The sequence below is a fragment of the Martes martes genome (genome assembly GCF_963455335.1).
Source record: "Martes martes genome assembly, chromosome: 14".
In the NCBI taxonomy this organism is placed as follows: domain Eukaryota; kingdom Metazoa; phylum Chordata; class Mammalia; order Carnivora; family Mustelidae; genus Martes; species Martes martes.
The window spans coordinates 44,051,984-44,076,660 of record NC_137902.1 but is presented as its reverse complement, the minus strand read 5'-3'; the positions used below and the strand labels follow the sequence as shown (position 1 = coordinate 44,076,660).

The 24,677-nt window shown below is 36.1% G+C and overlaps 1 protein-coding gene across 5 annotated transcripts in view; it reads left to right on the top strand.

The window, feature by feature from the left end:
• Positions 1 to 24,677, top strand: part of CCSER2 (coiled-coil serine rich protein 2) — a 190,966-nt gene that overhangs the window by 104,187 nt on the left and 62,102 nt on the right. For all 5 annotated transcript variants that reach the window (XM_080822603.1, XM_080822604.1, XM_080822606.1 and 2 more), the window contains one exon: positions 7,092 to 7,287. In XM_080822603.1, coding sequence (XP_080678729.1) covers positions 7,092 to 7,287 — 196 coding nt within the window. The remainder of the gene's footprint in view (positions 1 to 7,091; positions 7,288 to 24,677) is intronic.

The window sequence follows — 24,677 nt, the reverse complement described above, 5'->3', positions numbered from 1 at the left end:
TGTTACAATTGATCAGTCAATATTGATACACTGTTATTAATTAAAATCCATAGTTTACATTGGGGTTCACTCTTTGTGTATACATTCTGTAACCTTTGACAAATGCCTAATGATATATATTTACCATTACCTATCATGCAGAATAATTGCACTGCCCTTAGACTCTCATGTTGTCCTTGTATTATCCCTTTCTTCTCCCTTAACCTCCACCAATACTAAGGGCAACCACTGATCTTTTTACTGTCTTCATAGCTTTGCCTTTCTCAGAATGCCATATAGTTGTAGTCTTCTCAGATTGGCTTCTTTCACTCAGCAATACGCATTTACATTTCCTCCATGCCTTTTCATGCCTTGATAGCTCATTTCTTTCTATCACTAAATAATAGTCTATTGTGTGGGTGTACTATAGTTCATTTGACCATTCACCTCCTAAAACACATCTTGATTGCTTCCAAAACTTGACCATTATGGATAAAGCTGCTCTAAACCTTTATCTGTGTAAGTTTTGAACTCATTTTGGTAAATATCAAGAAGTACAGTTGCTGGATCATATAGTAAGATGTTTAGTTTGGTACAAATCTGCCAAATTTCCTGTACATTTTGCATTTTCTCCAGCAGTGAATGAGAGCCCCTGCTGTTACACATCCTCACCAGCATTTTGGTGGTGTGTTTTGAATTTTAACCATTCTAATAGGTGGGTAGTGATATCCTATTGTTTCAGTTTGCAGTTCCCTAAGAATATATAATGTTGAGCATTTTTTCATATGCTTATTTGCCATTTGTACATCTTCTTTAGTGAGATGTCTGTTTAGAACTTTTGCTTGTTTTTAAATTTTGTTGTTTCCTTGTTGAATTTTAAGAGTTCTTTGTCTTTTTAGATATCAGTCCTTTATCAGATATTTTATAAATATTTTCTACTAGTCTATGACTTTCCTTTCCAAATCTCCTAATGGTATTTTTTCAAAGAGCAGATATTTTAAATTTTATGCAATCAGGTTTACAAATTTTTTTCTTTCATGGATGGTACTTTTTGTGTGTATCTAAAAAGTTATTGCTCAACCCAATGTCCCCTGGACTTTCTTCTTCACTACCTTGTAGTTTTACATTTTACCTTTAGGTCTTTGATACATGTTGAGTTAATTTTTGTGTACCATGTAAAGGATCATTTGTTTCTGTATGGATTCTAGTTTTTTTAGTATCACCATTGAAAAGACTATTCAGTCTCCCTTTTGTTTTTTGTTTTTTTTTTTTCTTTTCCTAGGTTTTCTTTATTTTTCTTTTATTGAAGTGTAATAAAAATACAGTGTTATATTAGTTTCAGGTATACAGCATATTGATTCAACAGGTCTATACATTACTCAGTACTCACCATAAATATAGTCACCATCTATCACCAAAACAACATTATTATAATATTATTGACTATATTCTCTGTGCTGTACTTCTCATCTCTGTGACTTAATTATTTTGTAACTGGAAATTTGTATCCATTTCTACCCTTTATTCATTTTCCTTATCCTCCTTCTTAGATTCCCATTGGCACCCATCAGTTTGTTCTCTGTATTTAAAAGTCTGTTTCTTTGTTTATTTGTTCATTTGTTTTTTAGGTTCCACATATAAGTGAAATCATAGTATTTATCCCTCTTTGTCTGACTTATTTCACCTAGCATAATACCTTGTAGGTCCATTCATGTTGCAAATGGCAAGATGTTTTCTTTTTTTTTAATAGTTGAGTAATATTCCATTGTGTGCATACACGCACATACACACACCACATCTTCTTTATCCATTCATTCATCTATCAGTGGACACTTGGGTTGTGTCCCAATACGCAATATCTCAGCTATTATACATATGCTGCAGTAAATGTAAGGGTGCATGTATCTTTTCAAATTAGTGTTTTTGTTTTCTCTGTCAATAGTGGAATTACTAGATCATATGATATTTCTGTTATCCTGTGTTCTTTGAATTGCCTTTGCTCTTTTGTCAAAGATCGTTTGATATATGTGTGGATATATTTTGGATTCTCTGTTTTGTTACACTGATTTGTGTATTTTTTCATCCATACTACTGTCTTAATTACTGTCACTTTGTGTAGTAAGTCTGGAAATCAGATAGTGTCAGTATTCTGACTTTCTTTTTCTTTGTATTGGTTATCCTGGCTCTTCTTCCTGTTCATATAAACTTTAGAATCACTTTGTTGATATTCACAAAATAATTTGGTAGGATTTTGATTGAGAGTGTGTTGAATCTAACATTGAAAAAATATAATAACCATGAATATAAAAATACATATTTAATTTTTAATATACAATTTTTATTAAAGATGAAAAAAGAAACACTAAAGCTTTTGTGAGGTCAAAGTGCAACTCAGATTAGGAAATAAATGAAGAAGAAAAATTCTCTTTCTCCCTGTCTCTCACACACACATTTCCACTTACTGTTCTAATGTGTGAATCACAAGCCTTCAGAGTAGCACAGAATCACACACCTTAGTAATTAAGAAGTGAAGGGTATAAGTATGTGGCTACAGCCACGTATTTGGAGAGATTTCTTTAAAACTGCAATAATGATTATGCAGTGATGTGATTATTAGGTGTGTGGATTGTTGATGCTATTGTATGGACTCAATTTAAATGGGTTAAAAAAAAAAGCTTATCTCTTAGAGATTCCTTTTTGCAGTTGTTCTGATCCCATTTTGGGGGGATGACTTTATTGTCTATACTTCTAGAACAGTATTGAACAATATTGGTGATGGTAGACAGTTCTTTCTCATGTTTCTGTAACTATTGAACTCATTTTTGCCTTAACCTATCCCTATATTGGTTCACTTCTTCATATTCAATAGCCTGCCTGGCCTGTGGTTAGCTGTAGTCTGCCTGTACTAACACACTGCTAATAGTCCAGTGTGTTCCCCCAGACAGCATGCAGTCTTCCTTTGCTTTCACTATTTAAGTTCTCTACCAGAAATCCACAATTGTTAAAGTCTGTATACAAATAGATTTATGCCTGTCAACTTATTATGGGTTCTTGTGTCCAATAATTCCACTATTGTCTCATGTTTATTTTTCTTTACATTCTTTATGTCTTCAAGCTTGGGACTCTTGGAACTCATTCTGTTTTAAAGGTTCAGATTCCCATGTGTGAACTGCATCATCCTCTCAGAATGTGGAATCTCAAAATCTTCATTATCTTTCTGTCCTATTTTTTCCCTCTCCTATCTTTAATGGTATCCATTTATTTTCTGAAAATAACCCATAGTATATATTAGCTTTCTGTTACATCTTTGTCTTCTTTTGCCTCTTGACCTTCTCAGTTATCTTCATTTTTTTCCAGCTGAGTTCAGTAAGGGTGTTAATATTTCCAGTGTATCGTCAGATGGTTTCACACCAAATACCTGAGTATAAACAAATTATGTTAAAATTTACCAATTGGGGAATATAGGTGAAGGTTATATGGCATTATAGTATTCTTTTGACTTTTATGTTAGAAAATTTTTTCAATATAAAGAAGTTGGAAATTATACTAACAACAGTAATACAATAGCAATTAGTTAACATTTACTATATGTCAGGCACTGTTTCAAGCACTTTAACATATATTACCTCATTTGAGACTTATACCAACCTAATGAGGTAAGTACTGTTATTATCCTCATTTTATAGATCAAGAAAATGAAGGATTGATAAAGTAACTTGTCCTGTTACTAGCTAGCAAGTGACAAAGGTGAGATTTGAACTCAGGTAATCTGTATAGGTAATATAAAAATGAGTAAGATATGCTCCTGCTTTCAAAGAGCTTGTAATCTAATTAGAGGTGATAGCTATATAGATTTCTTTAATTTGTATTAAATAAATTAAGGATCCTAAAGTGCTAGTTTTATCTAGTTGAGGGGATCAGGAAGGGCTTTTAGAGGAAGTAGCATTTTAGTATGAGGAGAAGATGTAAGTTTCGTTTGGGGTCTCATGGTATAAGTATTTGAAATGCAACCTAAGGTATATGAACTTTATTTATTTTGCACTGGAGAACATTGAGAGTTAAAGAAATTATGGCCCAAAGACATTAAGTATTTTTAGTAGCTAGTTACTGTCAGTCAGGATTTAAACCTTACTCCTAGGTGAGAGGTGGCTCTTTTATACCATTGTGGTTTTCTAGATACCAAATCTTTGACCCTGTATTGTTAATGATAAAGACTTGTGACTCTTCTTTTGAATGTTTTTAATTCATTAGTTTCTTGCATGTGGTTAATTTTTAGTCAACCTAAAATAAGCCTTACTCTGTACCTGTTTCTCATATTGTAGATTGCAGACCAGTCTCCTTCAGTCTCTTTCCTCTCCACTCTTTGTTTTATTCACTTGGTAACATAGCAAGTAAAGTTTAATTTGATTATTAACTGGGACTTTTTAATGTAACTGCTTCCAGATTATAATTTTAAAGTAGTAGCTAAAGAACTTTAGAATTTCAGCGATGGAAGCTTGAAAAGAAATAACCTAGTGGTTAAAATCCATGATCCTTAATCATTGAGTGAAAGCAACAACAACAAAAATAAACAAATAAAAAGCTAACTGGTCTCTGATATAGAGGAAAAGAATATACAGTCTGTGTCTTCATGGAGTTTATAATTTGGCACAGATTGCCAATGAACACAATATACTATGTCAGGTAATGTGGTGGGGCATATTAGAGGGCTCTATAAGGACACCTGTGGAAGTACCAAACCTTGCTTTGGGGGATTAAGGAAGCTTTCCCTGAGGAAATGCCAACTAATTTAAGATGAAGAAGAGTTATCATTCTCTAGATCAAGTGGTAATGGAGGGTAGTGTGGGTAGCCTGGCCAGGAGTAAAGAGTGTTTGACATAGGTTTGGAGATGGGGGAGATTGTAGTGTGCTTTAGGGAGTCTCAGGTAATTGACTGTGGATTAAGAAGTCAGTCTAAGGGAGGCAGATGTGTTAAGGGATAAAGTTAAAGAATATATTGGATTCAGGCTATCTTTGGCCTCATAAGCCATATTTAAGTGTGTCCCTGTCCCTGAAAAACATGCCTTGCACTTTGTGCCATTGCTTTTTATTTTCTTTTTCCAGAAAGCCTTCACTTTTCATTCCAGTCAAATTCAAACTTTGTAGTTCATCCCAGGTTCTTTTCTGCCCAAGAAAATCTTCCTAAGTATGTCAGCTTTTTTCCCTGAAAACATCGCTTATCTCTTTTCTTCATATGCAAGATAATTCTATATATTGTTTTACTACTTTGCTAACTTATTATTATTATTATTTTTTAAAGATTTTATTTATTTGTCAGAGAGAGAGACAGAGAGAGAGCAAGCACAGGCAGATAGAGTGACAAGCAGAGGCTGAGGGAGAAGCAGGCTCCCTGCCGAGCAAGGAGTCCGATGCGGGACTCGATCCCAGGATGCTGGGACCATGACCTGAGCCGAAGGCAGCCGCCGAACCAACTGAGCCACCCAGGCATTCCTTCCTAACTTATTATTACTATGCATTTTTTATCACTTCCTGTATAGATTATCCATCTATTCAGTAATGAATGGTTAAACCATATTAATTAATTGATCAGTATTTGAAATTTAATAATTCAACTATAATTTGAACCATAAAAATAAAGCAGAATTCTATATAAACACATTAGATCTTAACTATAGATCAGCAATTTAGAAGTTCTTAAATTTTTTTTCATTAGGTTAAAACAAGAATCAGACCTGAAATCCCATATGAAAAATAGTTTCAAAAAAATATAATCTTGTGAAAACCAAGCTTATATTGAATATTTAAGAGTTTAGAGATTTGGGAATATTTGTTTGAAAACTAGAAAACTTAATGAAAACCATGTTTCTACTTTTTCAGTCTGGTTAAAAATTAATGTGTTGTGGCTTTTGCAAATTTAATGTATCATGAATTTAAGTTTAATCCTGATATGTTAACATAACCATTATTTGGAGAGAATACTCTTCCAGTGTGTTATTTTATATATTTTATGTTTTTTTTTTTTATATTTATATATGTATATATATACACATATATATATATATTTTGAAATGCCATTTATTTATTTTTTGACAGAGAGTCAGCGAGAGAGGGAATATAAGCAGGGGGAGTGGGAGAAGGAGAAGCAGGCCTCCTGCTGAGCAGGGAGCCCCATGTGGGGCTTGATTTCAAGACCCTGGGATGACCTGATCTGAAGGCAGACGCTTAAAGACTGAGCCACCCAGGCGCCCCCATATATATGTATTTATATATCTATTTACATACATAAAAATTTCATATCTTAAGAACCAACTGGAACTATGTATTATGTGAATGCAGTAATTTCATAATTGATGCAGCTAATGACTTCTGATTAAAACACTGTGTTTTTTACATCCATGAAACAAATCAGCCCTAGGTTTTTTTTTTTCCTGCTTTTTTCAGCATGTATGTAATATGAAACTAAAGGGAAGTTTAAATTTTCTTAGAGTAGATATTTTTGAAATATAGTTTAGGATTAGGAAATACGTGGCGTGTATAAGACTTTTATAAAACCAAGTTTAACCTTTATTGGAAAAGAAGATTTATCAATAATGAAAAAACAAAACAAGAAGTAACAGTTCATCTGTCTTAACTGTTTGCTGGGACTTATCAGAGAATGGAATCTAGAGGTATGTGACCAAACTGGAAATTAACATAGGTAACATAATTATGGGGCTAAAAAAAAGATGTGAAGTTCAAGAGGCCAATTAGAGTCAAAAGCTAAGGAGTGGACAATCTGTTCAGGCAAGAAAATAAGTATAATTTTTTTCAGACAAGGCCTTTCCTTAGAATTTTTTGTTTCTCTTTATTTCCTAAAGAATAAGGTTTATTCACCAATCTGTAGAAAGCACACAAAGGGGGAGGAGTGCAGAAGATAATTATATTAATGAGAACTAGAACTGATTGGAAATTTTGGTGGAAACAAATTCAGTGTCGGAGGTAAACAAAAGTCAAAGGCTATGTGATAATGATAAATGATTTGTAATAATCACTGCAATAATTTCATTACCCTATTTCTTTCTGAAATTATATTGTATATCTTTTCCTTCCAATTTCTTCCCCTGTCCTTCCAGAGGCTCTCCCTATAGAGAATCTCCTTTGGGTCATTTTGAAAGCTATGGAGGGACCCCCTTTTTCCAGGCTCAGAAGATGTTTGTAGATGTACCCGAAAATACAGTGATATTAGATGAGATGACGCTCCGGCACATGGTCCAAGATTGTACTGCTGTAAAAACTCAGTTACTCAAACTGAAACGTCTGTTGCATCAGGTGAGTAAATATGAACATTTTTAGCTCTGATATTTTGAACCGTAAAATGGATTGACTTTACTTTCTTTTAAGTTAATTGGGTTTCTAATGCCTATTCAAATTTTTGTAGAAATAATGCTTGTAAATAATACAAAACAAACTTTTGTTGGAGAAAAAAATTTTTTTTTGTGATGCTTTCAGTACAGTCCCCAACATTTATGAGCTGCGTGATATTTGGCAAGCCAATTTTTCTCCTATTTCCTTGTATTTATAGTACGTACATTATAAAATTGTTGACAGAATTAGAAATAGTAGTTGTATAATTAGAAGTATCATAGTCAGGCATTCAGTCATCAGTGGCTGCTACTATAATTTCAGCTACGTAGGAAATAAACAGCAGTTTTTACTTACATAATCATAGTCATATAATTTAACTTCTGTTTGAAACCTTCAAGTTTAGTCTTCCTCAGTCTTTTTTTTTTTTTTTTTTGAGAAAATTGAGACTTGTAGCAGTGATGTGACTTGTCCAAAGACACACGGTGAGCTGATATTAGAAGCTGTCTTCTTATTTGGTAGTACTGTTTTTGGTTTAAACTTACAGACAAGGTCAGATGAATAGCAGAAAACTAAGGAATAATTTTAAATCATGGGTATCTTTTGGTTAGTTTTAAAGCTGTGTTTATTTTTTGTAGACTAGCCACATTTTGCTTAAAATTATGGTTGAGAACGAACAATCTAGCTTCTCTGCTGACCTTATTTTCTGGATTACCTTCCTTAGGGTTTTATATTATAGCTTCTTTTGAGCAGGGACCAATTAGAATTCCTGGTGTCCATCAAAATCAAACTCTTGACAGATGCTCAGTAAAGGCTAGTTGAAGTGAAATATGGCTCCTGTGTTAGTAACAATAATGACAATTAGTGTAAATATCCTATTAAAGTCATGAAAATTGTTATATAAGTACTTGATAATGTATCCTTTGGATTACTCCTTTCCATTTTTCTGGATGTTGGATTACTTTTTGAAAATAAACTTTTCTGTGCTATTCCTGGGAGCAAGAAAGTGGAAGATCTTTTTCAGATCTGAGATCTTGGGACTTCTCCGAAGGGAGGAAAGTGATTTCATGATTGAAATATCCAGACATAGAGCTTAGAATTTTAACTGTAACTAGGAGATAGACTCTGGTTTATAGTGTTTCTCTGCTCATTAGTCTGGGGAGATTTTCTCATCAGAAGCTTCAGAGTCAAAGGAAAGAGAAGGTAGAAGTGGTAGGGGAATAGCTAAAATATGTTCAAGATACGCTATCAATCAGTCCTTGTACTACTATACCACATGCCCTCTTTTGTGTCTGGGTTTATTGCTCTGAAACATGAAGCATGATAAATACCAGCTAATCAGACCATGCCACGTCTAATAATAGGAGAAGTAGTATAATTCAGGAGAGAATACATGAATTGATAACCAATGATAAGTACCATAAAAACAAAACTTTTTCGGACACTTTAAGAAAAACTGTGACTCTCTTAATGGCTATTTTCTGTCATTATCACCTCTGAAATGTTATAGTAAACACTGGTCAAGTTTACTTTTTGTTTATGCAATGAAAACAAAATTATGAGAAGAGAAATTGCAGAATCTTTTTAGGGCATCTTTGAAATTTCCCAAAATGCTAACAGAAGTTAAAAGCTAAATGAGTCTAAGATTTCATATAACTACCTCTATTTTTTCCACATTTAATATTACTAAATTTTAGGAAGTTCAGTGTGATACATATACATAGTTTTAAAAAAATTCATATAGTATTCAGAGACTTATTGAAAATGCAGTATTTCTATTCTTCTCTCCACCTCAGTCAACCTTTTTATTCTGAACAGATTAGTGTCTGAAGATTTCTCTAGAACTGTCATTCAGAGTCTTCCTTTTGTCATATTGTGGGATTGGATCCACTATTTCTTGGGTATCTTTTTAGTTTATTCCCTCATTTTGCTAGAGTCTGTCTTTAATTTACTTTCTAAGAGAGGGCAAATGGATGGTAAATTTTTTTAGTTACTGCATGACTAAAAATTTCTTTTATCTACTCTAATATTTGATATTGATGATTTGGCAAGGATGGAAGAAATGATTTTTCCGTTAGAAATCTGAATGCAGGGGTGCCTGGGTGGCTCATTGGTAAAAGCCTCTGCCTTTGGCTCAGATCATGATCCCAGGGTCCTGGGATCGAGCCCCACATCGGGCTCTCTGCTCAACAGCTCAACAGGGCTCTCTGCTCAACAGGGGCTCTCTGCCCCCTCTCTCTCTGCCTGCCTCTCTGTCTACCTGTGATCTCTGTCAAATAAATAAATAAAATCTTTTAAAAAAATCTGAATGCGTTGCTTTTCTGGGATTCAGGTTGCCACTGAGAAGAGTCTACATTCTGATCCATTTTACATATTATATTGCCTGTTTTTATTTTTCTGAGTGATGTATGATCCTTTTTTTCCTGGCACTTTAATGTTTTATATTTGGCATTAGTGGTTTCACAGAGATGTCCTGGGATTTGAGTTGTGTTGTAGTTGTTTGTATGTTTCCTGTTTAATGTATGGGTAATTTAGTAGACTCTTTGGAGATACATATTGTGTGAAATTTTTTAAAGTTTTTTCTATGATTTTTGTTTTTACCTCATTTTCTCTTTATCTTTCTGGAATTCTTGCTAATTACAAACTAGAGCTTCTGAATTTATTCTCAATCTTTTATTTTTTTCTTTTATACTTTCCTTTGGTTTTATCTTTCCTCATATATTCCCTCAACTTCATATTTCAGCTCTCCATTTCTGTTGAATTACTTATCTTGACAATTGTATCCTCAGGTTCCAGGAACTCTTTATTATATACCATTCCTTATTCATATCATTCAATTTTTGTTTTATCGGTAACTATATTAAGTAGAGTGTTCCTGCTAGTTTTTGTTAAGATTTCTTAGCTTCCTCCATCAGAAAGGATGAATACCCAACTTTTGTAGCATCATGGACGGGACTAGAAGAGATTATGCTGAGTGAAATAAGTCAAGCAGAGAGAGTCAATTATCATATGGTTTCACTTATTTGTGGAGCATAACAAATAACATGGAGGACATAGGGAGATGGAGAGGAGAAGGGAGTTGAGGGAAATTGGAAGGGGAGGTGAACCATGAGAGACTATGGACTCTGAAAAACAATCTGAGGGTTTTGAAGGGGTGGGGGGTGGGAGGTTGGGGGAGCCAGGTGGTGGATATTAAGGAGGGCACGTATTGTATGGGGCACTGGGTGTGATGCATAAACAATGAATCATGGAACACTGAAAAAATAAAATAAAGTTATTTGTTTTAAATACAAAAAAAAAAAAAGATTTCTTAGGTTCCTTATATTATCTGTCTCTTTCCAAATAGGCATTTTGTCCTTTATGTTTATTTTGGTTTCTTTCTTTTGGAATTTTTCTTCAACTATCTAATGATTATTTGCTGTTTATTAATGTTTAAGAGTGAGGAATTAAAAAGTTGATTCAGGACTTTTTATATGTGGGCTGGGCTGGTCAATTGGCTGGCTTGATTTTATAGTACTAGATGGATATTGGAGGACCCTCAATATCTATTGAGTGGAGGATTTTTTCCTTCTTAGGTTGTTCTGTTTTCTCCAGAGAAGTAACCTCTGATTTTTTTGCTGGGAATAGAGGTAAAAGACTGGAAGTCTGTTCTTGCCTTATGTAGACTTCTAGTTAATTCCCATCATCTTTAACCTTGATGGGTCATATTCTTACTTTTTTCTGTATCTAGAATTTTGACCCTTATTGGGGTTGTATAGGGCAAATTGGTTCTCTTTTTGTCCATGTTCCCTATCTATACATACTGCAATTATGTCTTTTTCCAGTCCTGCTAAATCACTTATTAAAGTTTCTGTCCCTTCTGTAATTCTCTTTATTATTATGGTTTATGTGTTTTTTTTTTTAAGGATTTTATTTATTTGGCAGAGAGAGGTCACAAGTAGGCGGAGAGGCAGGCAGAGAGAGAGGGGGAAGCAGGCTCCCCGCCGAGCAGAGAGCCCAATGCGGGGCCCGATCCCAGGACCCTGAGATCATGACCCGAGCCGAAGGCAGAGGCTTAACCCACTGAGCCACCCACGCGCCCCTGGTTTATATGTTTTAAAATTTCTCTTCTCTATCATTTTAGTATAGGACTAAAAGAAAAGATTAAAGTATTTCTAATCAGAAGTCCTCTTCTTTTGGGGCACCTGGATGGCTCAGTTGGTTAAGCATCTCCACTCTTGATTTTGGCTCAAGTCTTGATCATAGGGTGGTGAGATCGATCCCTGCCTCAGGTTCTGCACTGGGTGTGGTTCTGCACTGGGTGTGGAACCTGCTTCACTTTCTCTCTCCTGGGACACCTGGTGGCTCAGTCAGTTAGCCATCTGCTTTCGGCGCAGGTCATGACCTTCGGGTCTTGAGATTAAGTCCCGCATCAGGCTCTTTGCTCAACGGGGAGTCCACCTCTCTCTCTGTCTGTTGCTCCCTCTACTTATGTGCTCTCTCTCTCTCTCTCAGGCAAAAAAAAAAAAAAAAAAAAAAAAGCTCTTCCCCTTCCCCCGTACTCCCAAGAAAAGGGTGGGGGGAAGGAAGTTTTCTTTTTAAAAATATAGGGAAAATATTTTTTTTAAATTACTTTAGCTATGTGAATGCCTCCTTTTGAAATTTCAGTGTGTCACAGCTCAAAATTTGATTATTCTTTGGATATTCTTGTTGTTTGCAGGATTTGCTATTAGAGAGGTGGGGTTTTGCACTCATTTGCAAACATAAGAATTTAAGTAAACACTGGTAACCAGTATCTGCTTGGGCCTACTCATAAGAGATTGAATATTATAGGGAGGAGTCACCCTGATTTCAATAAAATATGAAGTCCTGCAAGATTTGACTGAGTACTAGCTCAGAAACAAGAATGTCCACAAAGAAAGAGGTAGTCTCATGATCTCTTATGTTCTCTTACTTTGCTGTTCTCTCTTCCAGGTGGTTTACCTCAAGGCAGTGTTCCTTAAATTTAAACAGAAATCTTTTCCTTGATTATTTTTAGCAGTTTAACTGTTAGGCTATTTAAGATTGAATTAAATTAGGCATGTGGGTGGCTCAGTTGGTTAAGTCTCTGCCTTCAGCTCAGGTCATGATTCTGGGGTCCTGGGATTGGGCCCTGTGTCGGGCTCCTTGCTCAGTGGGGACTCTGCTTCTCCCTCTCCCTCTGTCCCTCCCCTCTGGTTGTGTTCTCTCCCTCTTTCAAATAAATAAATAAAATCTTAAAAAAAGATTGATCTAAATTCATAAAAGGAAACTAAATAGAAATGATTAATGAAAATATAAATGGCATAAAAATGATTTCTATAGCCTGATTCTTAGTGGAAACAACAGAATTTTATAGAGCTCCTGAGAACTTTATATATAAATATATAAAATTTCTATTATTTACTACTCAGTAAATGTACGTTAGATTGATTTTAGTCAGGCAGTTTTATAATTGCCTTACGTGCCTTAGTTGCTGGTTATTCCTTAATCCAGTGGCCTCTCACTGCTGTCTTTATTTTCTTGATCTTCAGGACCTGATCAAGAGGCCATACCTGATAAGGACAAATGAGAAACCACCTTTGCCTTTTCTCAATTTCCCCTTAGTGTCTATTATCAGTTTGAAGGAATTGCCTTCGGAATTAGTTTGGGTTCTCCAAAGAAAAAGAACTGAGAGAGAGAGAGAGAAAGAGAGAGAGAAAGAGACAGAGAGGGAGATTTATTATAAGGAATTGGCTCACATAGTTATGGAGGTTGAGAAATCCCAAGAGCAGTGGTTGGTAAGCTAGAAACCTAGGAGGTCTGATGGTATAATTCTAGTCTGAGTCAGAAGGCCTGGGAACCAGGAGAGCCAGCAGTTAAGTTACAGAATGAGTCTGAGTACAAAAGCAGCAGAAGACCAATATTCCTGCTCAAAGACGGTCAGACAGAGAGTGAATTTTCCCTTACTCCATCTTTTCTTCTGTTCAGGCCTTCAGTGGGTTGGATAAGGTTTACCCACAGTGGGGAGGCATTCTGTAAGTCCGTGGAGGTTGTTTTGGTATAAATATTGTGAGCAGAGAAGCAAATCCATATCCAGAATAAGTGTCTATTCCAGTAAGGACAAAACGTTGTCTTTTCCATGATGGAAGTGGTCTAGTATCCTCAACCTGCCACCAGGTAGCTGGCTGATCATCAAAGGAGTGGTGCCACATCGGGGGCTCAGTGTTGATCTCTTCTGCTGGCAAGTTAGGCACAAAGCAATGACTGTAGCCGGGGTGGCCATGTTGCTAAGTCAAACTCCATCTCTGCCATCATTGCCATTTTGTTTATGAGCCTGTTGGGGGATAACAGAGGTGGCTGGGGTGAGAGGCTGACTGATATCCAGGAATGGATCAGACTACCCACTTAATTTTATTTATTTATTTATTTATCTATCTATCTATCTATCTATCTATTTGACAGACGGAGATCACAAGTAGGCAGAGAAGCAGGTAGAAAGAGAGGAGGAAGCAGGCTCCCTGCGGAGCAGAGAGCCCGACGTGGGGCTTGATCCCAGGAGTCTGGGATCATGACCTGAGCCGAAGGCAGAGGCTCTAACCCACTGAGCCACCCAGGCGTCCCCCCACTTAATTTTTTAAATTCTCTTTTGCTGAGGTCACCCTTTGGTGACCATTCACCTGAGACACGAATATCTTCATATTTTTTTGTGCATTCATAGAGGTCTATCTACCTACCTCTTCCCCAGATTTCCTTGTCACCAGTTTTTCAATCATGTTTCTTCTAAGTCCCTGACAGTTGGTATACAGTTGCATGTCTGGATATTTTTCCTTCTAAGTAAAGTGAACATCCACATACAGTGCTTGAAGTTCTGTTCCCTGGAAGGATTTTCCTTCCCTGCTATTCTTCCAGGTTGTACCAGAAAGGAGCTGTAGTGTTGTAGCTATCCACTTCCAGATGTTATCTGCATATCATATGGAACTGTAAACCAGACCTGAGTCTTGTCTTCTCTTTGTCAACTGATTCTAGGGAGCTCCCCATGAGGCCATGTAGTTTAGATAGAGAAGGCAGTGTAGAAGGAGCAGGGACCATGGGCATTTGAGCCACTTCTTCATGTAACTTATTTGTATCCTTAGGGCCTGTTTAGGCCTAATCACATTTATACCACTTCCATTTGATGATGGAATGTTTCATACACCTGCAACTTTATGACTTTGTGAGTCAGCTAACACCCCGTGCATGATGGGCAGCTCAGGTAGCATGGTAACTTGGTGGCCAAGATTAAGCATTCAGTCACTACTAAGACACAGTAGCAGGCCAAAAGCTGTATTTCAAAAGGACAGTAGTTATCTACAAAGGATGGCAGGGTTTTTCTCCAGAATCATAAGGGCCTTCACTGAGATTCATGTACAAAGGCCTCTTTTAGTCTGCAAACAGTCATTGATACTTCCTCACCATGGGACCTGCTAGGTCATAGGACCCACAGAGCAGAGCAGCTTGAACAGCAGCCTGGACCCATTGCAAAACCTTCTGGGCTCAGCAGGTAGGACCTGTTGTTGCAGAACCTTCTGAACCTACTGAAAACTAGCAGCTATTTGGGTCACGTGGTAAGTGGGCCAGAATAACACACCCAGATTAGGAGTATGTTGCCTCCAAAATCCAAAGATACCCACTAGGTACTATACATCTTTTTTGATTATAGGAGGGTCCAGATGTGTAATGAGTTATCCTTTACCTTAGAAGGGATATTTTGGCACACCCATGGTCTTTACTCCTGCATACTGCCTTCTTTCTCAACAAACAATTATTTATATTCCTTTTGTGTTTCTGGTAGTTAAGAACACAAATTGATGATTGGGCAGTGCTATTCAAAGTAGCTTCTACAAGTATTTGTTATTAGTCCATGAAGTGTTAAAGAACTCTTGCCAGAATCGAAATAAACACATTTCATCCTTCTTCCAGAAATTTTTGCTATCAAAGAAAAAAACTGAATCAAAACTAAACTGTTTAGTAACCAGTTGTTTTATAGTCTGGTGCAAGCTTTTTATTATGTCGCAGACAGAAAATAGTTTGTGCCAGAAGTGATCTGCAAATCAAACTAAATAACACTGGTGAAAGATATTATCCTTACTTGTGAAAGAGAAGTCCAGAAAATGAAAAAGATATGCAACCAAATATTATACTAGAGGTATCTTTATGTAGTATACAAAATAGAAAAATTGCTGTGGCATTAGAGATGAAGAAGTTCATTCTGTGGCATTATGGAGATTTGGAACTGTAAGTTGAATTTATCAGTTTAGGATTTGGGAGAGATGAGTGGAATCAGCATGAACATGGTTACAGGTTCTTCAGAGCATGAGCTGCATTTGTCATGATGATTATGGGAAAACCCATGAGTATATAAGATAATAAAGAGAAAGTCAGAAAAAGTGTTCACTTGATACACTTTGAAGTAACTTTTAATACAATTTCTTACATTAAAAATGTTTATTAATAAGAATTAAGCATTTATATTGCATTTATAGTGGGATCTGTATTTCAGTAACTAAACTGGCATCTATATTTCAGTAACTGAATTCTTAATGAATTAGGATTGAATTTTGCTGAAGAATGCCAACAAATAAATGTAGAAAGTGTGATAAAATTAGAGAAACATTATTTTACAAACCCTAAAGAAATTTCTGCTTTTATGGGGCACCTGGGTGGCTCAGTCATTAAGCATCTGCCTTTGGCTCAGATCATGATCCCAGCATCCTGAGATTGAGCCCCCGTATTCGGCTCCTTGCTCGGCAGGGAGCCTGCTTCTCCCTTCTCCAGCTTCCCTGTGCTGTGTTGCCTCTCTCACTCTCTCTCTCTCTCTGTTAAAAATAAATAAAATCTTGGGGCGCCTGGGTGGCTCAGTGGGTTAAAGCCTCTGCCTTCAGCTCAGGTCATGATCCCAGGGTCCTGGGATCGAGCCCCGCATCGGGCTCTCTGCTCAGCGGGGAGCCTGCTTCCTCCTCTCTCTCTGCCTGCCTCTCTGCCTACTTGCGATCTCTGTCTGTCAAATAAATAAATAAAATCTTTAAAAAAAAAAAAATAAAAAAAATAAAAATAAATAAAATCTTAAAAAAAAAAAATCTCTGCTTTATGCCAGGGTTACTAATTGTTGCTGTAACTGTTAGGTGACCGGATGGTGGGTTTCTGGTCAGTTCTTACTGTGCCAAAGTAACACCATATAAATTATTAATGGTTGCAAGAGGAAAAACATACTTGTTCACTGGAGCGATCAGACTGTTATCACCCTAATCCAGAGATGGTTTTCCCATTACTAATGAGTTGAGTTATCCAGATAGTATCTGCTCATGTGATATACATAATTATGCATGATATAGTCTAGCAAAACCATTTAATTTTAACTCCTCACGCCATTTCTTACAACTTCCTTTTTATAGGATAAACAGGTGATGGAAGAAAAAGAAAGGAAGGAACCAGACAAATTCATATGGTTGAAAACTCTGTAGGAAAAATAATAATATCCCCTTAGCTTGTTAGTGTCCCAAAAAGTTGATGTGGGGAGGTGAAGGTGCTACATTAAAAGAAATTTAACAGACAACCAGATGTAATGTGAGATACTGAATTGGATATTGGTTGACAGATCAACGATGGAAGGCATTTTTGGACAATTGGAGGAAATTTGAATATGACCTGTGTTTTAGATGAGGTAGAAATTTACTGAAATGGAAAGATAAAGATTGTTGACTAAAGATAGGTTATAAAACAGTATGTGCATTATAGTCATATATTTTTACATTTATTTATATATGTGTATCTCCAGAAGGAAATGCCCTAAGGTGTTAATAGTGATGATACCCAGCTGGTGAGAATGTGATGTCTTTTTTTTTCATCTACATTTTCTAATTTCTAATTTTCTATAATATGTATTTACTATTTTGGAAAAAAAAAGTTATTGGAAAAGTACATGTCATATTCAAAGATCAGTTCATAATGGGATATGGTTAAAATGTAGGATGCTAGAGAAGAGGCAGTAGTGATAGTTAGGTTTAGGACAGATTGTAAAGGGCCTATGTGCCACAAAAGGAGTTTGAGCATTACTATTTAGGCAGTAGTAAGCCAGGTGAGTGACATGGCCAAATTGATATTTTTAAAATGTTATTTGAAGGGATTTGTGGAAAATGAATAGCAGAGGAAATGACTTAAATCATAATATTTAAGAGACTGTTGCAGACATCCAAGTTTTAGCCTAAATTTGTTAAATTTAATTGCTTTGAAAATAGTTAAAATTGTGCTCTCTTTCATGCATATGTCCTACAGAGTTGTGTATGTAAAACTTATATAGTTGTCTATATTGTGTACTGGGCAATTTTCTAGGTTTTCTCATGTACATTATCTTTAGTTCTTGAAAAGCTGGTGATAGCTGCTGCTTCTCACAGCTGAAGACATTGAGGCTCAGAAAGCTAATTAGTGGGGCAGCTGGGTGATTCAGTTGGTTAAGCATCGAACTCTTGATTTCAGCTCAGGTCATGATCTCAGTGTCATGAGATTGACCTCCATGGGACTCCAAACTCAGTGAGGAGTCTCCTTCTCTCCTTCCCGCCCCCCACCTCATGGGCTCTCCCTCTAAAATAAATAAATCTTTAAAAAAAAAAAAAAAAGAGAGAGAGAGATAGCTAATTAGTGATAAAACCAGGACTATTTTTCCCCCATCAATCTTCATGACTCCAAGGCCTGTTGTGCACATGGCATTCTTAGGAAATTGACAGGGGGCAACAGGAAGAGAAGAATGTGAAGGCAGCCCCAGCTCCTTACCATCACCCTGCAGCCCCTCAGCCAAACCCACAGCTATAGAATACTTACTATATAGGCCTCTATATTTAAGCATTCACTTGAACAGACTTCTCATTGTACACAGATAAAATTTAAAATTATAAGCCATTTTATTTCACCTTTGGTCTATTTTTTTGTTTTTGTTATATGTAGTTCAAGGTTATTTCACAGTTTAAATAGTACTTTCATGTACCCTGTTTTCTTTATCGCAGTGACACTGTGGGACAGAGAGGATTGCAGTAATCTTATTTTAATGGCAGAGAATTAAGATTCCCAGATTTGTTTTTCTCAAGATCACACAGTTGCATTCTAATGCAGAATGCATTTTAAACTCAGGGCTTATGAAATTTTTTAGCTTAATACGTCTCATATTGTGTTGCCTAACTTAGAGATAGTTAAATAAGAATTTTGATCCTGATCTGTAACATGGGGACATAAAAAAATGATTTTTCAGTGATGTCTTGTCTCCTTACTTTAATTTCGTATACCCTGTTTCAAACACTTGAAGCATAATATACATGAAGAGAAGGGGATAGTTAATATATGTCTGTCTCTTTTTTCACAAACTGAAAATACACATGTAGGCAGCACCCAGGAAGAAACAGAACTTTATAGCAACTCCCAAACAGAAGCATCACTACCCCTCATTTCTAATGGTGACTACCAGTTTTTGAAAACATAGATTTGTTTGCGTGTTTTTGATATTTATATAAGTGAAATTATATATACTCTTTTTGTATTTGGCTTCTTTTGCTCAAGATTTTGTTTGTAAGTCATCCATTTTCTGCATTCATTCACATTGCTGTAGATAAGAGTATTACATGATGTGAATATGCACATTTTATTTGTTCTACAATTGATAAGCATTTAGCAGTTTTCCAATTTGGGATGACTATGAATAATGCTGCTGTAATATTCTAGTATGTGTCTTTTGGTGAACGTATGTGTACATTTTTGTTGGGTCTATAAGAGTGGAGTAGCTGGGTCATAAAGTATGTAGATATAGCTTTAGTGTATAATGCAAAAACGGTTTTCCGAAGTGGTTATGCCCACCCATTTTCTTGCCTCCCATTTCCTTTCACTATTTTCCCTGTTTGCTTTATGATATTATCATAATCAGCATCTGCTTTGACCCTGTGGTAGGAAATGAAAACTCTAAGATGGAATCATGAGAAGAGCATGATGATACCTCTTAGTGACGTTTTCTTTGGGATTGTAAAATATTTGATTTATACCCTATCTACCTATTTAGCGGATAAAAATAAAGAAGTGTATAATAGTGTTTTATGAATTGTCAAGTGTAATATACAAATGTTATATTTCATTATTTCCTCTCGCCGCCAGTGTTGAGAATAAAACCAATACTTTTTCTAATACTCTTCTAATGCTCCTGTCTGTCCTCTTACCTTGGCTCTCACTCTCTGTGTAAATGAGTGAGGGAGTGTGTGTGTGTTGTGTGTTGGAGGGAGTATTTAAAGCAGCAGCATCCTGGATGAGTGTACTAAGAGTTAAGGAGCTGCTGAAGTAATGCCTCTTGGTGGCAAAGAACTACAGAAAAGCCAGGGAACTCATGCTTCTTTATCTCTGGACTTCTTTCATCATTCGGCAGATGGGTTGGGGGGAGTTTATGAAATATACATGGAAAGCACGTATACAACATAAGGGTACAAATAAATAATGTGAAACAGGTTTGTACTCACAACCAGGCTAAGAAATGAGGCATTGGGGGTACTTGGGTGGCTCAATTGGTTGAGCGTCTGCCTTCAGCTCAGGTCACGATCTCTAGGTCCTAGGATTGAGCCCCATGGCAGGCTCCCAGCTCAGCGGGGAAGTCTGCTTCTCCCTCCCTCCACCCCCCACCGCCCACTTGTGCTCTTTCTGTCTCTCTCAAATGAATATAAAGATCTTTAAAAAAAATTTTTTTTAAAGAAATGACGCATTAAGAAGCTCCTATGTACTCCTTCCTGATTGCAGGGACTTCCAGAATCTAACATTTCCCTTGTTTTTCTGTTAATTTTTAACTATGTTTGTAGTCCTGTGGATACTAGTTTTGACTCTTTTTAGAAGTTTATATAGATGAAATTATGTTGTGTTTCTCTGTGACTTGCTTCTTTTATTCAACATTTTAAGTTTCATTCATATTTATGTTGTTTCATAAATTTTCATTTCTGTATTTTATGAGCAAACAGTAATTTCTTTGCCCATTTTACTCTTGATGTACATTTTCTTTCTTTCCAGTTTGGGTTTTTCTTTCTGCTATGACAAATAATATGAACATTTTCTTGGTACACATGTGTGAAAGTTCTTCTGGATTAATTAGGAGTGAAATTTCTGAATCATGGGACATAGAAATATTGCACTCTAGAAATATCATACTATTTTCCAAAATTGTTCAGTTTCACTCCCCATAAGTAGTTTATGCTGTTTTTCATTGTTCTACATCTGTGCATCACTTGGTATTATCCAATTTCTTATTTTTGTCATGTGATGGGAATATAGTGATATTTAATTGTGGTTTTATTCTGTATTTCCTTGACTAATAAGAAATTTGAGTTTCTTCTTGTGGTTTTGGAATGTTTGTTGCCTGGTCATGTCTTCTGTCTGTCTGTGTTTTAGATTTTTTCGTATATTTTAGATGTAAGTATTTTGTTATATGTGTTACAGATATCTTCTTCCCTTCTGTAGCCTCGTTTTTCATTCTGTGATATCTTTTCATAAGCAAATATTCTCAATTCTAATATAGTTGAATTTAACAGACTTTTTTTGTGTATGTGTGGGGTTTTTTCCTTTCAGAAATATTTGTTTAAGAAATCTCTCCTTTCCCTGATATTATAGACATAATCTCCCTTTCTTTTAAAAAATTAACAGTTTTGACCTTCACAATTAAATTACAAATACCTTGGAATTGATTTCAGTGTGTGTAAGTGTGAGCTAGAGATCCACTTTCATTTTTTTCCTATATGAATAATTAGTGGATTCGGTGCTGAAAGTATTAAGAATCCACTCTTTTTCCTCAGATATGTGGTGCCTATCCATATATGTGACACTATCCCAATGTCAAGTAACACAATCTAACATTGTTAGTAAGGCTTGATAATACATCATCGTGGTTCCCAGTCTTGCTCTTCTGCTGAAGTATCTTAACTATTCTTAGTCTTTTGCTTTTTCATAAAATGTTAAAATCATTTTGTTGAGTCCTGTAAAAAATTCTTTTGGGATTTTAATGGGAATAACAATGAACTAATAGATCAATTTCAGAAAGAATTAACATCTTACAATATTTTATTTGTTTATGTTTAAAAGATTTTATTTATTTATTTGACAGAGAGAGAGAGAGCCAAGTTAGCAAGCAAGAGCCCAAGCAAGGGGAGTGGCGATCAGAGGGAGAGGTGGGCTCCCCGCTGAGCAAGGAGCCTGACATGGGGCTCCATCCCAGGATCCTGGGATCATGACCTGAGTCAAAGGCAGATTAAGCCACCCAGGCACCCCCACGGCTTACAATATTTAGACTGAGTGTCCAAAACCATGATAAATATAGGTCCATTGATTCAGTTTTTTTTTTTTAAAGATTTATTTATTTGATAGGGAGACAGCGAGAGAGGGAACACAAGCTGGGGAGTAGGAGAGGGAGAAGCAGGCTTCCCGCTGAACAGGGAGCCCGATGCAGGGCTGGATCCCAGGACCCTGGGATCATAACCTGAGCCAAAGGCAAATGCTTACTGACTGAGCCACCCATGGGCCCCCACTGATTCAGTTTTAAGAGTTTTTTTCAATAAAGTTTTATACTTTTTTATTTAAAAGGCTTGTATAATTTTTTTAGATTTATTTCTAGGACTTAAAGTTTTTGTTGCTATTTTAAATGCTATCATTTTTTAATGGATTGTTGCTAGTTTACAGAAGTGCAATAGACTCTTGCTATGTTGAGTTCATATCCAGCAACCTAGATAAAATTACTACTTATTTAATAATTTATCCATAGATTTATTTGGAATTTTTTAGGTGATGATGATTATGATGATAGTGATGATACTTATTAATCTGCACTAATGACAGTTCTTTTTCCTTTTCAGTGTTTGTATTTTTCCTTGCCTTATGGACTGGCTTGAAATTCTAGTTTAATATTGAATTGTTCCTGTCTTGCTCCTGAACTTAACAGGAGTGTTTTCAGTGTTTGACTGTTAAACGTGGTATCTACTTTTTTTTTTTTTTTTGTGGATACCCTTTATGAGATGAAGGAAATTTGTTTTTTAGTTTATTTTTTAATACAAAAATTCTTTTAAAAACATTCTCATAGTTACAAAAACATTTACAGTACTTAAAGTTTCATAACTTTTTTCCCCTGAATCATGTGAGAGTAAATTGCCTGCTGAAATACATCACTACCAAATATTAAGTGTATATTGTCTAAAAATAAAGATTTTTTTCCTTTGTAGCCACAATGCAGTCATCAAAATCAGGGGAGTCAGCACTGATGTATTATTACCATGTGATCTTCAGAGCCTTTTTAGGGCTTGCCATCTGTCCTAGTAGTGTCCTTTATAGCAAAAAGATCTAGTTCAGAATCACATACTGTTTTTAATTGTCATGTGTCTAGTTTTCTTCAAACTGTAATACTTCCTCAGTTTTCCCTTGCCTTTGATGACCTTGGCACTTTTTAATATTATAGGCCATTTATTTCTGCAGAATGCTCCTTAGTTTGGGTTTGTCTTTGTAGCCAAATGATTGGATTTAGGTTTCATATCTTCAACAGGAATGTCACAGAAACAGTGCTGCTTTGTTCTCATTGTCAGGTGGCTCATGACTTTGGTTTGTCTTGTTAGTGGTATTATCACAGATCACTTGATAAAGGTATTGTCTGTTAGCCTTCTCTACTGTAACATTACTCTCTCCCCCTTTGTAATTAGTATTTTACAGGGAGAAATTTTGAAACTATATAAATACCCTATTCCTTGTCAGATTTCCACTTTATTCACTTATTTATGTAATTACGCATGTACTCATGGTTCCTTATTTTATGTCATCATTTATAATCTGTGAATTATAATTTACTTTGATGCTCATACTGTCTAAGATTTGTCATTTGAGAACTCTTTTGGGTTCTGTGTACTTTTGACTTCTTGTACCCATCATTCTTTGCGTACGTTTTTGGCAATGCAAGATATCCCATTCTTTGCGTACGTTTTTGGCAATGCAAGATATCCCATTCTTATTTAGTATTTTCCTTCTCCCTATCCTGGAACAGTCATTTTTTTTCAAGGAATGCTGGTTACTTCTAGTGGGGAATGGTATTTAGAAGCCAAGATCTGGGGGTTAGTGTGCTTATTGCTATTGGGTTGTTAGTGCCCTTAAGCCCTCTCAAGGTGTGTGAGTATACATGTGTGTATTTGTGAATGTTTATATGCATACTTATGACTGTATTTCTGTATCTGCCTCTATGTATTGAAAAGTGTGTTTGCCTGTATAATTTGCCTCTATGTATTGAAAGCTTGTTCTCATAAGTTTAATTCCAGTCTAAATGCAGCATTTCTCTTTTTCTGTATTTATAATTCTCTCCTCCAACAGTGAGAAAATTGGTTTCTGTTTTCCTTAATATATTTATTCATTTAATCAATCATCAAGGGTGTAACCAATTCCTGCCACTGCTGTTGCCGTCTCTCCTGTGTAGTTCCTCTCCTCACCCCATTAAAATTCTGTATCTTAATGAGATCCCCATGCATAGCTTCTTATCATCCTCTGTGTACACCTTCCTCATTCTACTTGGGCTTTAACTCCTTGTAAACCAGTCCCCTGGAGTCTGACATACCACACCAGCCTCTCTCCCCATATGGATGCCTCCTTACTTTGCTTGGGCTTGATACCACATGTCAGTTGATACCTGCACATGGACACATTTCTTGCCATAATTGTTTCTGACACCTGACACTAGTTCTTTTCCTACATAGATGCCCTCCTCATACTGCTTGAGCTCTGGTAGTCCTCTCTAGGACATGTCATGTGTGGATGCTTACCTCAGTCAGGCTGGACTCTGACAGCCCATTAGTGCAAGCATGTGCCCTTCTTATTCTACTCAGGCTCAAATGTTCCCCTACTCCCTCTATGAATGTCCTTTTTCAGTCTTGTGGACTTCGACATGCCTGGTAAGCTGCGAAGCTGCGCCCCTGCAGGGACCTGTTCTCTACTTGGGCCTTTTTTGGGTAGAGACTTATCTTGCTCTCTCTCACCTAATGGCTTGTTCAGGAAGGGAAAGGATAGTGAAGAGGAAGAAGAAGCGAGTTAGAAAAAAAAATTTACCAACTTCATTAAGGTAGTATTCAAATAAAGTGTACCCATTTTACCTATACAGTTTCTGTTTTAATGAATATGTCTACAATTGTATAACCACCACCACCACAATCAAGATAAAGAATGTTTCTATAGCTGTTGAAATCCTCTCATGTCCCTTTGGAGTCAGTCCTCTCTCAAACCTGTCCCAAGCAGCCTTTGCTCTGCTTTCTGTTACTAAAATTTTGTCTTTTCTAGAAATTCATCTAAATGAGATCATTCAGTGTGTATTC